This window comes from Centroberyx affinis, unplaced genomic scaffold, assembly GCF_046629955.1.
Source record: "Centroberyx affinis isolate AG114_WGS23_722 - 3 ecotype Tasmania unplaced genomic scaffold, CSIRO-AGI_Caff_v1 ptg000729l_1, whole genome shotgun sequence".
NCBI lineage: Eukaryota > Metazoa > Chordata > Actinopteri > Beryciformes > Berycidae > Centroberyx > Centroberyx affinis.
This window is the reverse complement of record NW_027279344.1, coordinates 2,501-20,748: the sequence shown is the minus strand read 5'-3', so window position 1 is coordinate 20,748 and position 18,248 is coordinate 2,501. Positions and strand designations below refer to the sequence as shown.

Sequence of the window (18,248 nt, the reverse complement as noted above, 5' to 3'; positions counted from 1 at the left end):
TCCAGTGAGAGTTCAGACAGTCTCACCATGTTTTTGTGGAGGTGGTTTAGAATTCTCTAGGCTGGCTTGGGGCGAGGATTTCTGCAAACAGCATTGGACAGGCAACAACCTGCAGATAGTGCAAAGTTTTGGTGATTTCTGATTCATTTGTAGTTGAAGTTGATGGCCATGGAATGTGTGTTTATGTGCGCATGTGCATATGTATGTGTGTGTGTACATGCGTCTGTTTGGTCGTTAGTGTCATTTATTATCATCATCACCATCATCATCACCAGTAGCTGTTATCCTATGTATGTCACGCCATCTGTCAGTAAGGCAGAAGACGGGAAGATGTGGTTCTAATGATAATGAGCTGGGGAGAGATTTTCTTTCAAGATCCATTCAGAGATCTTTAAGCTCATGCTGTGCTTTGCCCCGTTTTATCTGTAAGTTTGCCTTTTAACCAATGTGACGACTGCACATTCCAAATGATTTCCTTGAATCCTCTCACAGAAAGAGTTTGCATGTTGTATTCAAATCTCAAATGTGTGTTATCTTGGTCACTAAAGCAATACTCTCAGAACACAAACTTCCCGACTTTGTGGCCTTGAAGTTCTCAGAGCGTTGGGGGTCCCAGCAGTTCATTTAGCCCAGTTACCTCAGCTAAACTTCAGTGCGACATGTGTGTGTTCAGTGTCCTCGTGAAGGGGCCTGGGGCTCGGCTCCAGATGGCCGTCCGGATAGACAAAGCCGTTTTACTGCCTCGTCCCTGCTACATTACTCAAACGTTATCACCCCTGCCTACAAAAATCCATCTGTGCACACACACTAACTTGAAGATCCATCACCTTGACGCTCGTATTCAAACAATGACAATAATGACAGCGCATGATGGATCTCTGAACAACGCGACGCACGTTTTAAACTGGCAACTTTTGTCCTGAGATCGATTTTTGGAAATGAAGTTGTCAGCAGAAATTGTATTTTGTGTAAAGGAGTAGCGTTTAAGCTATGCTCTCTACATATTTATACAGAGACGCTGGATGCCAGGCCTCCATTGTTTTGCAAGCTTGACTTTTTTAATGAGGCCACAGAAGAGTTTCTCCTGCTTAACTTTCTGTTGTGGTAGAGTTTCAGTGGGAATCAATGAAGGATTTAGCTTAGGTCTAGGTTCCTCGCTCACTCTCTCTCTTTCTCGCTCTCTCTGACACGCAAGCATACACATATACACACGCACACGCACACACACACACACACACACACTTGCCTCAGCTCTGCTGACTAATTGGGTACAGATGCTGAGTAGTATGATCCTACTCCTTCTGTGTCTGCGTGAATGTGTGTTTTTTGTGTGTGTGTGCATGTGTATGCATGCGCGTGTGTGTGTGTGTGTACATGCGTGGTAAACCTTAGCTAATCCATCATCCAGATCCACTGATCTATAGCTCCTGCCTGGCTTCATGTCCCTGGTTGTCTGCAGTCCGGCAGATTCCTGATTCTACTGTACCTTCTCCTGCACATCACTAGAGCACAGACGCTATCTCCAAGCAAACAAGTCTTTTTTCCCCTTCCTCCTCCATTGTACAAATGGCTTTGTCCATCCAAATCACCATCTGGAGTCATCTTTTTACCTTCACTCCTGTCTCATTTTTCCTCTTTCTGTCTTCCACCATTCTCCCTACTTTAGATTTTCAATTTCATCTTATGATACCTCCTCTCTCTCTCCTCTCTGTCTCTCTCTCTCTCTCTCTCTCTCCCTCCTTTTCCATAAGTTCAGGTCTTGTTATAGGTCAAAGCATTCTTTTGTGAGGAGTTTGATTTATTTGTGCATTTATGTGTGCTGAGCGCTTGAGAACACACTCGCTCTTGCATGGTTTGCCCTGTGGTGTGTGTTAGTGTGTGAGACGAGGCTATTGAGCAGTGATTCCCTGACAAACGAGGTGTGTGTGTATGCCTCTGCCAACTCATACATTACTGTCTGACCCTGTCTGACCAACCTAACACCAGCTTTGTGGACAAGCATATTGTGGCATGTTCTGATCTAATTCATATCATTAAGGAGTCAACGTGCATATGTGTTTGTGTGTGTATAGCTTGCATTTAGAATTTATATTAAATATAATAACAATGGTTATTTTATGGTATGGCATGGTATTCCATGTATTGGAACCAGTGACACAAGCTTTCTTACTTTCTGGTCACAAGCCCGTTTGTCATTGCTCCTGTAATATCAATGTAACAATGTTGGTGAATTGGCTTCCGTTTCCAGGTAGCGTTAGTTTGTCAATGTCTCCTAGCTGTTCTGATGTTTCCTTGTGTTGCCTGTCTCCAGGTTCATACAGGAGATAGAGATGAACATGGGGCCGGGCCAGGCCAAGCAGTGCCAGCTCAGAACCTTCCTCACCTACTACATCAATGACCTCTTCCTCAACCAGGTCAGTAAGATGACAGGATGACGGCTTCCATACTGTCTAACAGAGTGGTGTGCCAGCACTTCAAACAAGGCTTTGGTAGGACATGGGAGCTTGTCCAAAAAGATAATATCATCATATTAAAAATCCCAGCTGTGGGACGCCAGCAATTCCCAAGAACAGACTGTGACCATTCTTTTTCTGTTTTAATGCATGGTACTCTTTTGTCAGAAAAAAACCCCAAGATAAGCTTTGTGCCTTTTGACAGGAGTCTTTGTTGCAGTCTGTTCTTGGGAGTTACAGTCTGTTCTTGGGAGCTGTTGTTATCCTACAACTGGAACCTTTCATACACTATTGGATATAAAAACTCAACTGACTCACCTGTTGGGCTAGTTCCTCAATGTCAACCGACCTGAATGTTGTACCTGTTCACAATATCTCAAAACATACTTAAATAACAAAGTGAAGTGGTGCTGGAGAACATGGTATTATTAAGCCCATTTAGTATAACCACAGTAACATACCTGCTCTTATTCACCCACTCTTCAACATCCAATCTAGGTTTTTTGATAGGTGGTCACCCTAGTAGTAACTGACAACTGTAAACAGAGAAAATTACACACATTAAGCACATAACACTTTTGCATCTTGTTGTTGTGTGGATTGTGTAGTTTTAAAGCTTCACCAAGCAAAGTTGTTTTTGTAAAATACATCTGTTTTTTTCAGCACAAATCACAAAGTCGAGCTACAATAGCAAAGAGCATCCCGTCCCCTCTAATTTGGATGCTGTAGATTCACCCTGTTTGCCCAAATGAAATTCTGGTGATGGGTGTGTAAACTGGCGGGAAATCCTCTCCGCCCACTGGAAGTGACAAATCGAAACTCAAACACAAACACAGTGGTGTGTGTGCTCCTCCTGTCTTTTGCCCATTTAGTATTGCCCATTTAATGTAAACCTTTGTCATTGATCCATTAGGTGCGAACAGAGATCAACAAGGAAATTGAGGCGGTGAGCAAGGCATCTGACCCGTTGAAGATCCTTGCCAACGCTGATACCATGAAGGTTCTGGGTGTCCAGAGACCCCTGCTGCAGGTGAGGGATGTCCAGCACATGTACATTCACAATTCACTCACACACAAACACACTTTAAACACTAAAAAGGCTGAGGCCTCAATTGACAACAGTGTTGAATTTTAGAAATGAAATATCTCATCTTTCAATAAAATTAGTGAATTTACCTAGAAACACATTCTCTACAAACCAGTGTTGTTGCCATTTCAAAATCAAGGAAATGGTAGTTCAGCTACTGCTTTGACAGGTCTGCTTTATATGGATCCAACAATTCAATTATTCAACATCAGATAGTTTCTGATGTTAACACAGTGTGAACAGTCAGAGAGGCTAAACAAACAGGTTTGCACTGCCCATTTGTTTGGCACCCTTTGGCACCACCTCTGTACCTTTTACCTTGTACCTCGCTGTAGGAGGGCTCTCTTGATTACACTCACCTTGTAGTTCTCTATGATCTTCATTGGTTCATCAGCAGACACACACACACATACACACACATACACACACACACTCTCTCTCTCTCTCTTTCTTTCTCTCTTTCTTTCTATCTCAGATCATTATGCCCACCCTGCCACCTATCTCCCAGGATCATAATTGTGGCTGAAATAGCGCTTGATCCTCTTTGAGTCAGTAGCTGCTGTTAACTGGTGGTTATATAACTTCACACACACACACACACACACACACGCACACACACACACACACATACACTTGTATCTACCATTCTCTTCCCCAAGGCCATTTCCTACAGAAAGTAAGTCTATGATTACGATGGTTGTCCTACAAAGAGAGGTTGAGGGTTTTTGGCTCAAATTCACTCTGTTACCGCACACCCACACCCACACACACACACACACACACACACACACACACACACACACACACACACACAGACACACCACGACTGTGCCTCTACATGGTATGTCTTTCTATATGGTGCTAGCTGTGTGTTTGTGTGTATGTATGTGTTTGAGCTTCATTATTTTCTATAAAGGGCCATCCGGAATGCACTAGGATCTTGACGTTCCACAGGTGTTGTTGGACTAAATTCCAAGGGGGAGAAAGACTTTATATTTTTGTCTCGGTGTGTTTTGTTTTCAATCAGGCACATGTGACTATGCATGTGACTGTGATTGAAGAAATATGCTGTTCCTCTGACCTGCACATGGATCAAGGCTTCTCTAACAGCTGAAATACCAGCCATTACTTGGTCACTATTGAACGCTCCAATACAAATATGCCAGTGTCAGAGTCATACAGCATCCCATTGATATCATTTGATATTCAGCATGTAAAGCATGCTTCAACTTGGTGATCAAATTGTCATGTATGTTTGATTTATTTCATTAATACCTATATATATAGTCTTACTACCTACTGTGTATATTTTCTATTGCTTTTTTCTTATGAAACTAATTGATATTGATGGCCTTATTGACTGTTATTAATTTCAAAAAACATTGAACATAAAGCATAGCAGCCATACTGTACCGCAGTACACAGGGGCCCATGATGCTGATATTGGCAGCCATTGCTTATTCAAAACAGGCTGATGGTGGCCTGAGGATTACAGCACTGCCAGAGACAAGATCCAGACAGTTAGCAAGATTTCTCTCCATCTCAGCTGTCAAGTAGTCTGGCTGTGCGGTGGAGGATGCCCCTCTGTCTCTCCAGTATTGCAAAGAACTCATATTGTTGAAATCTTTTGTAGAAACAGTACAATTGCTGTTTGCAAATAAAGCATTCATGTCCACGTATTTGCCTACACACACATATTGTCTATACATGTCTGTGTGGGTGTTTTTGTCCACGCAAACATGAATAAAGACATAGTGTCTTAGAGAGGTAGTTTATTTGTGTTTATGTTGCGGGTATTGCATCTGTGCTTGTCAGTGTGTGTGTGTGTTTGTGAGTGTGTATTTTGTTATGTTGTGTGTTTGCTCCTGTCAGGCCCTTCCTGTCTCTGTGCCTCGTTCTCTCACAGGGAGGGAACAGCGGTGGCAGTTCATTACAGAGAGAGAGACCGTGGGCGTTTGGAGTTCAGCAGGGTTTGTTTACGGCTCGGGCCCCTCCTTAACGAGGACTGCAGCATCTTGCTAATTACGCTGCTGGGGCTAATGAGCCTATCTGCTGGTAGTGGGGCGCGCAATAAAACGCTCCTTTTGTTTGGGCTTTTTGCCTTTTTTAATTAGGCTAAATCAAAGAGGCTTCCGCTCCTGTTCTCTTGCCACGCGCATTGTAGGGCCAGGACGGTGTATGTGTGTGTGTGTGTGTGCGTGTGTGAGTGCCTTTTCAATACATTTGTACCTTGTGTGTCTGTGAGTCTTGAGCTTCTCTTTGCACGTGTACTTATGCAAAGGGATGTGAGTGAAGGTCTTTCTACCTGTGTGGGTTAGGTCAGGTGGTGAATCTATTTATCTATCTAACTCAGGTGACTGTAAAGGATGATTAAAGATGGTAGTGACTTGGCTAGGGTATCATTAGGATTTTACCAATTTTGATTCTTCTTATTGATCCGATTCTTTATCGATTCCCTTATCGATTCCTACTGTATAAATTGCCAGTGGTAGAAGACTACAGACAGCTTTAGTGGAGTTTACTTTGTTTTATTACTCAAGAAAGACATTGCTGTGTACATTCACTTTTGTTTCAGTTCTACTTTTCAAAACAGCTAAGGCCCATTTGGCATAACGCCTTACTTGAGAGAAAACAATATAATCACAAGTGAAAAAATGAAGCACAAGTGAAAGTAATTGTATTCCCATTTGTATTTACCACTTTATTGCGTGCTCTATGTGCAATTACAATATTTCCTACAGCATTTGCAGGCAGCATCTGCTTGCTGCTGTTGTGACGGTTGGTGCGGTGCAGAACAAGTGAGGAAAATGTAATATTGGACTTTTGGACCCACAATGCAATCTTTTGGCTTCAAAACACATATGCTGCACGAGCTGTTTGGAGTAATTTTATGGTATTTTTTTTATTTTTTTAAATGGGTTTTTTGTTATTTTTGGAATTCTAAATAAATGGTCTCAAGCAACTTCTGTTATTTTGAAGAAGGCTGCCACAGAGCTGTGCTAGCCAACTCACTGTATGTTCTATGGACATACAAACTTCACCAGTGTTATGACTGACATGAAGGTGAGTGCGTACGTCACAAAACGCCTCCATCCCAATTACATCATCGTTTGCGATTGACAGCACACCAAAAGCGTAAAAAACACAGCTACCCCAGAAGCATTCAGCTGTTCAACATTTTTAATGATCGATAAGAGGTATCGTCAGTGCGGTGGCTTATTGATTCCGGTGAATTAGGCAATTTGGAACCGGGACTACATTGGAACCAGTTCTCGATACCCGGCCCTAGTAGTGACAGACACTACGGTATAACGGTTGATAGGGATTCTAATAATGGAGCAGATGTGGTTGTGTGTGTGTGTTTTCCTGTGCATACATGTATGTGCTCCCTTTAGGTGGCATGAAACTTCCTGTGCCAGGTGTTATCGGTGAGAGACACACACCATTGGCATCAGAACCACTGTGGTTGATGGGAGAGAGAGACGGGTGGGAGGACGCTCAATATTGCTACACCATTAAACACACACACTCATACACCTTGGCTGCCACCACACAGGGAAAACCATAGGGGAGCGCATTTATAGACGCACCTGCTCTCTCCAGTCCACTGCAGCACACATTAACATGTGCATCGGTTCGAATGGGAGGAAGACATTAGCGTTCAGCATGTGTGGCTGTATGTTCTGGGATGGAGTTTAGGTTTTCACTGCCAAATACACACAGATGAGAACACACATATGCATATGCCAATGTACAGTGACTTTTGTGGAGACACACACATATACACAGTTAGGTACTTTTTTTTCTTTTTTAGAAGTATCCAAGTATACAAATATATAATATTTCTATCCTTTTCTGACCCTCTGCTATAAGGTGTGAGATTGCCTTCAGGCTAGTTTTGCTACCCCAATGCAGCATGAAAAGAATATTTATGAATGCATTTCCATAGCATTAGCTTTTGGACTGGACCCGTATTATTGAATAGATTTCTATTATATGGGTCCTTTGACCCTTTGTTACTGATATCGGCTTGGTAGAAATGGACAAAGTGACTTTGGGGGAACATTGTATGGGAGTCAAGGTGAATATCACACCTTAGGTCTGGTTAAACAGCAGATAATAAGCAATACGCATGCAGTCTGGGGCCTAAGTTAATAAGTGATATGGATATAGGAGATGATTTGCCTATCACTAGGTACCAGCAGTGTCAAAGCACTGCATATAATGTACATATATATAGTGATGTGATCATAGAGAGTATGATATTAATATGAGCTTGACAGTGGCTATATATTGTCCACTAGGACAATAAGATAAGGGCCAAATGTGGCAGTATAGTTCAGTTGGAAAGGTTAATGTCCATTCATGTGTGTGTGTGATAGCATGGACTGGTCTGATAAGTCTCTAGACGAGCAGTGATCCTAAGAGAGCCAGGCCACGCATCTCCTCCTCTGGTCTGTTTTTATTTGTGATCGTGATCGTTTACTTCCTATCAATTTTTCTCTTATTTTTCAGCGTTTTCTGTTTGGTGTCCTGGACTCTGTTGTCCTGTCTCCATCTCATCACTCTCTACTCTTACTCATCTCTGTCACCTTTTGTTTATCCTCCGCGTTCTGTTTTTCTCACTCTGCTACTTTTTCCGTCCTTCTTTTTCCTCCTATTTCCATCCTCTTTCTACCCCCCTCCCCCCTCCCACACACACACACATTGTTAGCACTAGCAGTGTGATGCTATCTGTCCAGCATTGCCGTTGCCACTGATTGATTCATTTAATTAGAGTTAGATCCAGGGGAAAGAGGTAGGAGAGAGGGAGAGGGGGAATGGAATAGAGGAAGAGAGGAGGATAGGGGGGGTATGGTCACTCCGCTGGATAGCGCTGGAGATTGGCTCCATTAATCTTGGTAGAACCCCCCCACGTCCCCTTTACACACTTACATTGTGACACACTCACATACAAACAGATACACACACACACACACACTTTAACATCCCGATGCACGTATGCAGTTTCACACGAGTGCAAAGAGACAAACCTACCAAAGCAATAAATAGGCTAACTTATTTCTCTTTCCGTAAGACACTGGTGTCAAGCCACCTACATGCCAACTCATTTGGTATGTGTGTGTGTGTGAGAAAGCGACTGTGAGTTTGGATGAAGTGCGTTGTTTGTGGTCTGCTTGTTTACTTCATCAGCCAAGACCACACCAAAGCCATAATTACATTAAGCATAATTCCCACACATTGGCTCCCACTCTCCAGCTGCTAAGTATCATTCAGCTTTGTCCCCCGCCGTCTCTACACAATAGCCACTAACTAGTCTGTTTGTGTTTGTGTGTGTTTGGGCGTGTGTGTATTTAAGTGTATATGCCTGCGTTTGTTATTCATGTGTGCGTGCGTGTGTCTGTCACACATAACTTGTTGTGTGGCCAGATAATGACTGATTTCATTCAGTCCATGTCATCTGCCAGAATGCTCACTGTATTGCAGATGTGTTGAGCTGCCAATGGCCTGCTAATGATGTTGACCTTTTAAATTTTCTATTTACATGTAGCTGTGTGAGAGAGGAAGGTGGAGATGGGCATACACACATATAAACATATTTACTTGCACACACACACACACACACAAACATGTGCATACACACACACACTCACTCACCCACCTCCAGTAACTATAATGACACTGACCTTTTTATTTGTGATGTTGTGTGTGTAGCCAATGTTTATTTGTGGGGGGCTGATCGCTTCCTGTTGATTGGCTCCCTGCTGAACCACCACCCATCACCACCACCACACACACACACACACACACACACACACACACACACACACACAGTGGAGACCAAGGCATGGGGGGGGGATCTCTTTATTAAGGAGCCTCTCAGCACCCAGCTCCCATCAACAACAACAGCAATCACAACACAGTGCACCTGTTAGCTGCATCAGCCGTGCCCTGTGATTGGGACACAAGTGGGAGTGGGAGGAAGGAGGAGAGGGGGGTATTAGGGTGGTTTGTGTACACACACATACACACAGACAAATATACAATATGCAAGCAGTCACTCACACACACATGCCACCTCTACACATACAGAGACACACACACCACAAACATTACCGGAAACACAACCAAAAGCCATTCCCATGTTTATTAGCAAAAAGAGATTCTCAGCGAAACACCCAATTTAATTCTGGCAAAATAGGCCTATTCACAGTAAAAGAAATCATTTAAATGCTATTCCATTTAGCCCAAATGTTTTCTGGAGCCCTATACCGCATTATCCGTCATGAAATGGATTGTGCCTAAGCACCCAGTTGACAATTTTACAGCTGTTTAGAATTATCAAGGGATTTGGCACCCTAATAAAAAGTGCCACACTTACTTGCAGCAATTTTGGCTGCACTTGAAATGAGTCTCCCCAATCTCCTCTTCCTCCTCTACCAAAAAAGAGATAACGTTGTAATCACTAAGGGAGCATGGTGGTTTCCAAAGGTTGTTTGATTTTATGATCTCATCTTGGCCTCGGTTGAACTTCAAGCATGAGCAGCATCTCAAATGAAAAGAATTGCATCCTCGCTTGAACAAGGTTAAGAAAAGGTTACAGGAATATCATATTTGTCAATTCTGTTCTTGTATCCTCCTACAAAATCGTTGAAGAGGGTCCCTGTCATTGGAGCAGTCCTCTAGTGCTTCAAATATGACTTTTTAATATGTATATAAATGGGTAATATGTCAGGAGAAGAGGTTTTTTTCTCCATTCTGATATCCATGTTGTGGTCAATATTTCAGTTCAAAGGTACTGAAATCCAGATAATTATTTCTAGTCAGTCTACAAGTATTGAATGAATGGATGAATGAATGAATGGACGCATGGCTGACCAAATAGATGAATGAACAAATTAATTTATATTTTTTGCACCATGCCACATGAGACACATTGTAGTATATATGCACATAATCACCTCTTGGAATTGATCAGTATATGTTTCTGATCTCATCTCCCCGTAGCTCGCCTGTCGGACTTCCCCGTCTTAGTCAAATTTTTCATTGGATCAAGACTTTATCAGTTGATTAGTCAGATTTATAATTGTTTTTAAACATATTGTATGAGTTCTTTCCTGAAAATTAAAAGTACATGTCTGGCATCAGCATAAACTTCACACATATGTCATATGTATTAGTCTTCTTTTGATAAACTCGATTTGCCCCAGCACAGTATGGAAGAAGTCACTTTTTATTTGTCTACTAAATGGACTAAAATCCTGATATGACTATTTCTTGACTTGGAGTTTCTTTAGCTGAGGACAGTGCTGGCTCACCTCAAAGCTTTATTTCTCGTCTACCTCCTTCCTCACTGCTCAAGGTGTAACAATCCCCAACCACCTACCTCCGCCTGGTTATCTCCCACCAAACACATGTACTCCCCAGGCTTGTGCCCAGCCGCCCAGGGCCTCCAACCTGCCTGGGCTATGGAGATGTTCTTTTCTCACAAATGTGACACAGCTGTTTGTGTGTGTGTGTGTGTGTGTGTGTGTGTGTGTGTGTGTGTGTGTGTTTGTAGTGAAAGAGAGAGGCTCTGAATGAGTCTTGAAAACAGAACGACTTCAGCCTAAGGTAGAACAGGTTCCCACCATGCAGTGCTACCGCTGACGGAGTCACTGTGCAACAAGACATAATCTTTGCCTTTGGAGTGAGTGAGAGAGAGAGAGAGAGAGAAGTTGAAATGTCAGCTCTACCACAAACATGCCCTTTGGTTTGAAGGAAAGAAGGTTTCAGCTGTGGGCGTCTGATAAAACTTACAGCTTGAGTTTTTAGAAGCTAATGCGCTGAATTTACAAATGACAATCTTTGTGTTGTTGCGAGCACACTACACACATATTGTTTGTGTGTGTGGGTGTGCCTGGGTGTGTGCACGTGGGCCAATACAATGGCTCCATATGGGCCTAATGGAGCACAGAGAGGGAACATATACCCCCCGCAGAAAGCATTAAAATACAATACGTTCTCTCTCTCTCTCACTCTCTCATGCAAACTTTCATTCGCTCACACAGGCACACACATACACACTTGCTGTAACAGTTCCATACTGATAGCCCAACCCAGCAGTTGCTATGAGATTTATGTAGTGTGGGGTGGAGGAGACACTCCAGCCCCTCCCACCGCTACTCGAAGGTAATGATGTGATGATCAGTGTGGAAATCCTCAGAGGAACATGGGATGATTAGTAGGAGGGACTTTTAGGTTAGCATACAGCATCAAACTGCATATAATCTGAACACTGGGGTGATTCCTAGGATTAGTGTAGCGTGCAGGACCTCCATATTTCACTCTGTGTCTGTGCGTGTGTGTGTGTGTGTGTGTGTGTGTGTGTGTGTGTGTGTGTGTGTGGATGGGGTGTGTGTAGTATGGAAGCCCATCTGTAGCCAGCCAAGTGTGATATTGGTCTTCATCTCTCAATTACAACAACTTTGAGCTTTACGGTAGGGATGATGATGGTGAAGATGGTCGATCTCTTTCACAAGCTCAAATTTGTCCACCCAGAAAGTTTATACTTTTATTCATTGCATAATTACATGTTTATTAAGACTTTCTGTAATCATCACAACTAAACCCTTGTATACAGTGTTATTTGATTTTCACTGTTGTACCAGCACTTTCTCCAGCCCAAAATGATTGATTGGCCATGATCTACACTGCAGTCCATCCGAGGGTAATTTGATTGGACGTGATTAGAGGTGACAGGTTGTGATTGGTGCATTCCAGGTCATGCAGGAAGAACCCTGGTGTGTGTGTGTGTGTGTGTGTGTATTTATTTGTGTATGCATGTGTGCTTGCATGCAAACAAGATTAAGGCTTGTAAGTCTTTTAGGTGTGGATTTTATAAAGAGATGAGTTTCTTATTCTAGAACAGCATATTTCAGATTTCTCAAGAATAGTAAGTTTGATCAGGACCTAAGAAATATTGATAATATAAGTAAATTCTGTGGATTAATTTAGATTTACTTTAGATTGTAGACACGAGCATGCTTAATGCTTTCCCATGAGGGTTTACATGGGAAACTGCTCAGTGGGTGCTTTTTTAGATGGCCTCTCATTTTGTGACGTTACACACTTGAACAAACACAAACGCACAAAGTGGATGACAAAGCTCAAACACACTCGAATGCACACACACTCTCACGCACACACACATACAAAGAAGTGTGTGTTACAGTTGAGCAGGCAGAAGCATGTGGGCCATCCGGTGTGTGTCAGGGGAGTCTTCCAAGTGTGCCTCTGCCCTGACGTTGATGAATGATCTGTCAAGATGCTGTCCCACTCATGCCCAGCTCCCCTTTACCCCTGAGAGGGGAAGACTGTGCGTGTGTGTGTGTGTGTGGGAGAGAGAGGGGGGGAGGTTGAGAGAGAAGTTATCTTTGTTTGTGTGTGTGTATATATAAACATATATACATATGTGTGTGTGATTGTATGCGTGCACTGGTGTGTGTGTATTGTTGTGGCAACCCATGGTCACATGGTGCATGCTGCTTCAGAGGCATTACACGAGTCAGCGGTTTGGGGTCAGGGTGTGAGTGACATGGCAGAAAGCACAGGGTTAAACACTCTGACCCCGCACAATTTTGAGGGGCGTCCCATTGTTTAATGGGGAAACTCATGATCCATTTCTGATTCAACCCCCCCACCACCACCCCCACCCCCACCTTCCCACCCACCCTTCAAACCGCCATTCTGCTCGGTGTAATATGTACTCACATAGTCAAAGCAACCTTGAGTGACTGAACTACACTTTCTCCCCTCACCCCCGTTTCTCTACCTCCAGATCATCCTTTGTATTAAGCCGGCAGAATACAGCAACTCAGTGAGGCTTAACAATCACATCCCTGCACTTAGATTGTGCTAATGTAATTTCCTGTGCTGTGCTTTTTACCCACTCCACAAAGAAAATAACTACTTTTAGCACCAGCGCTGCGTAGTTTCTATAGTGATGACCATACATCAACAGCTTTTTCCACTGAGGCGCCAGTCTGAGTGCCAGCCGTGCCTTGTTGCTATCATTAAACCACTGTGGCCGTGGCCTTCATTTCACTCTCAGCGACAGCAGTTTACCCCAGGAAATTCTGAGATCCATTTGCAAGAGTGAGGACTAATTTTCATTGATGACTGTGCTTTTATGTAGGGATGATATAAAGGAATTGAGGCAAAGTGGAGCCAAGCTCAATTTCAGGGGTAATGCAGTGCAGTTAAGTAGAATTACAACAGAAATATGGTTGTAGTTTTTTACATGATAGTGCAGTACGATGTAGCTTTAGGCTTAGACTATTAGAAAAAGGGGGAGGGGGAGAGAGAGGGAGAGGGAGAGGGAGAAACCTCCACAGTGCATTTATTCTCCAATGTGACAGTCAAAAAAGATGGAGGAGACCCAACAGGACCTTGCTAACTCTCTCTCTCTCTGTCTCTCTCTCTCTCTCTCTCTCCACCCTCACTCTCCCTCCCTTTCTCAATCTGTCCCTTGATTACTTTTTAATGATTTCTGCTGCCTAAGACAAATGGCTGTGTTAAATGAGCAGAATTAGACAAGGGGAGCCGAGAGCCAGAGCATTTGTTAGAGCAGGAGTAATGGATCGGGGATCCATTGTTTACCCTTCTCCACTCGCTGACTTGGCCTGTTATTGAGTTCTGTGTCCTCAAAGTAGAGAGAGCTAAAGAGGAGACCCACTGTTCAAACCCAGAGGGATAATTCTGAGCACACAAGAAAAAGGAGAGACATCCTGGCAATAGCATATCATTGGTTTTGGGGATTTTAAAGAAACTTTTTTTATAATTAATATTTTTGTTGACTCTGAACCAAGAGCTGAATAGTGGTGTGCTTGAGTAATGCTCCTGTGCTATTGCTACTGTGGATTAAAGTTAGTTCACTGGAGTATCACTCATGTCTGTTAGATGTACAGTAGTGCATGCTAAATCTTTGTTAATTTTCCTTCATAGACTTGGAACAGTGTGTGTTACTGTGTGTGTGTGTGTGTGTGTCTGTGTGTGTGTGTGTGTGTGTCTTGTCACTGTCATTGATGTGTGTGTGTTTATGTGTTTGTGTGTGCGTGTGTCTGTATGCCTTGGGTTATATATCCTGAAGTCATGCAACTGTGCTGACTTCTCATAGCCAGCAACAACTGTTATAGTGCTAAAACATGGAAAAATCACTACAACAATCCATGTTTCACATTGCAGGAATGTTTTTGATCAAATATGGAATATTTCCAAGCTCTGTTTAAATCTTGCCACATATACACATCAGTGTTTCCCCCAGAAATATAATCTGATGTAATCTAAAATAATCCATGCAAAGTAAAATGACAGCACCTTCATGCACTGTATTCATGTTGTTGTCTGAAGAAGTCAGTCATCATACTGAATCCCTACCAGCTCCAGCGGTGTTGTTCTGTAGCTGACCATTCAGAGATGAATAAAGTAATATTAGTTCCTTAATTGCATTATCACTGTAGTTACGGTAACAGAAATTGGCAGCAATGTCATTACCGTAGCTATTTTTTTTCACTGCATTATGTAGTGAAAGCGGTATAGCAGCCCACACTACGCTGTGGTAGCAGCTGCAGTCTGAGCTGCACTACCAGCTCGCCCTCCTGCAGGCTGTGTGTATTTCTCCCTCTGCCCTGGCAGGCTGACAGAGGAGGCAGGCATGGACAGTAAGGGCTGCTCCCTTGGCAGAGGCTTGGCCTTGGTTAGCACTGCATGGGCATGGGCACCGCAATGGATCATTACTTCCCTCAGTGGAGCTCCTCTGTGTGTGTGTGTGTGTGTGTGTGTGTGCATATGTGTTTGTGCTTTCTTGCCTGCTTGTGACAGAAAGAGTGAGGGGAAAAAGAGAAACAGAGAAAGACTTATTAATATTAATATCACCCCATCGCATCGGGGGTTCCTCCATTTGTTGCTGATCAATTCTATTCACTGCTGCCCCCTATAGTCTCTTTCTGTCACTTTGGCAGCTCGCCACTTGCCCTGAATGTCAGCTTGCATATCAGTGGCTTGTGGCAAAGAGTGGGGATCTGATACTTGGGACAACATAAAAAAAAAATACTTGTTATATTAATAGAAAAATAAGAGAGATGCTAATTATTATGACTGGCATGCAGAGCTGGGACTCTTACATGTTTTTGTAGCCTGTGATCCAAATGAAAAATGAATTATCCGGCTTTAAGATTCAGGCATGTTACTGTTGTCATGTGGCATCAAAAGGTTTAGACTCTGATATGTGCCTTTATTCTCTGCCAGGCTATGACGGGCACCAATAAACTAAGCAATAATAATAAATAAATAAACAATAAAAGTGCTAGCCTCTGTTTGCCGATGCCTCTACTTTTGCTTTTGTTTCTATCTCTCTTCTAACTACCAAATATAGAAATACATGGGTCATTCTCTGTTTATATATTAAGTTATTAATTCTTTCCATTTTACAACCTGTTGACAGTGGAGAAAGTGCGAAATGTGCAAAAGTTGACACAGGAAGAATAGTAAAGCACATTTTATACTTTAACGAAAATAGTGTCTCTGCACGTAAACTGGCACTATTTGACGTGTATTTGGGGTTGAAAAGGTGTTGTGTTCCTGCCCAAGAATCTCAACTTCGCGTCGAGTCTACATTGAGTCGCAAGCTCTGATTGGTTGATCATAGGGGCGATCATCCAACTCCTCGCTCAAACTGCTCCAACACATCCCATTCCTCCAACTGCATCGCTATAGTGGCATTCATGTTTGTTTTTACCACGATACAGCAATATGAATTTTTTTGAACACTGCCACCCTGTGTATGGGATTTTAATGGCATGCTACGCGCACATCAATGCAGAAGTATAAAAACTTAAATGTAAGATGTAAGTATTCATCCATCACTCTATGAGTGATGGATGGATGAATATCCTCCTGTGCTTAAGTTTGCCTCTGTGTGTTTGTGTGTGCTTTACCCTACACCAGCCACTGTACTGCTCTCATAGTGCTAGCTACTTTCAGAGTGAGTGTGGCCAGCCTATCTAATAGCCGGTTATCACTATTATTGGAGTTGTTGGAGAGATTGGTAAGTGCTAGGAGCAGGCAAAGTGGAACATACTGAGTTGTAATCTCATTTAACAGCTCTTGAATTGCTCAAAGGTGTGTGTTTTGGAAAGTTTGCTGTGTGTGTGTGTGTGTGTGGGGACATGAAGTCGCACCGCTGTTCCCGGGCCAGCTATTAGTCACGCAGCAGTGGCTAATCTGTAATGGCTGCTGTCACAGCCTGCCGTGGCTCCTGGTGACGGGTGTGCTGTGTGACATGCACACACACTCAAAACACACACATACTCGCACTCTCAGAATGCACAGAAAACAGTAACTCAGAACACACACACCCAAACACACACACATGCACACACGGTACCCCAGCCGCAGGTGACAGACAGACAGACAGACAGACAGGTGAATTTAGAGTCATCCTATTACATTAGCTTTATCACAGACCAGATCCGACCTGACACCCTCTTCACCTCAACACCGCTGTTCTAGAGACCTCCTGTCATTTTCTGTGTCCAGTTCTTTAATAAAAAAAAAAGGTTTGTTGTGAGCTGTGGAGAGACGGACAGTAGAAGGAAGTGGACATGGTGGGTCAAGGGCATTAGCATTCATGGTAGAGCCTGTCTGCTTTACACTCGATTTCCATTAGTGGTGTTATATTCACAAAAGACCTGAAGACGTGTCTTTGTGCTGCGAGGGAACAATTTTATACACTGCACCATAGAAGACTGCTGAAACTTGTTATGTTGGCAACCTTTATGATCCAGCGACCATCTTTTGTCAGTAATCCCTCAAAAAACCCTAGCTGAACTCTTCCATTACTTCTCTCTCTAAGTAAAAACAACCAAACACCCATCAGTGAACTCACTCTTGCTCTTTTTCCTTTGCTCTCTCTGTCTCCAGAGCACGGTGGTAGTGGAGAAGTCCATCCAGGATCTAATGAATCTGATGCAGGACCTCAGTGCCTACTCCAACCAGTTCCTCGAGATGGTCTGTGACAAGCTCAAAGAGTACAAGGACATCTGCAACACGGCCTACAGGTAAAAGAAGGGAGAGGCTGGTTCCACTATCCTTAAATCACCAGTGTGGGTCACTAAATGAGGAGCTGTAGTCCAATTTAAAATTATTATTTGTTTCACCATGTAATTTAAGTTGTTCTAATCACTTGAATAGAAAGTTCATACAATCATTTTTGTGTTGAGTAAGATTCATGATCCTTGGACGAGTGGAACCTGATAAAACCCCCTAACGCACAATTAAAAAAACAAAAAAACAAAATCGATGTGGAGACAAAATAAGCATTCTTATCTTACATTTTTCTATTTTACATTTTAGGCATTTAGCTTATACAGAGCACAGAGTGAGCAGGGGTTGAGTGTCTCTCTGAAGGACTGGACAAAGGTGGTTGTGGGCAATGAACCTGAATGTTTGGGTTAGTCCCTCTAACCACTAAGCTTCGGTATCAGTTTTCATTCCTGAAAACAGATACCTGGTTTTCACCTCACAACAGCAAAATGCTGTTTCAGAGGTTTTTCCACCCCCCTAAGGAAAAGTTCAGGAGGAAATGCTGATGTGCATTGTTTATGAGCTTTCCACAACAGGGATGAGTTCCTTTTATTGGTATAAGTATGTTCTTGTTAACTTTTTTT

General features: G+C 42.8%; 1 protein-coding gene across 1 annotated transcript in view; it reads left to right on the top strand.

Moving 5' to 3' along the window:
- LOC139644376 (exocyst complex component 4-like) overlaps positions 1-18,248 on the top strand; it is a gene marked incomplete at its 3' end in the record, with an annotated part of 99,460 nt that overhangs the window by 80,062 nt on the left and 1,150 nt on the right. Inside the window, exons 12-14 of the mRNA XM_071519739.1 lie at positions 2,312-2,414; positions 3,367-3,483; positions 17,503-17,639. Of these exons, the coding sequence (XP_071375840.1) occupies positions 2,312-2,414; positions 3,367-3,483; positions 17,503-17,639 (357 nt within the window). The remainder of the gene's footprint in view (positions 1-2,311; positions 2,415-3,366; positions 3,484-17,502; positions 17,640-18,248) is intronic.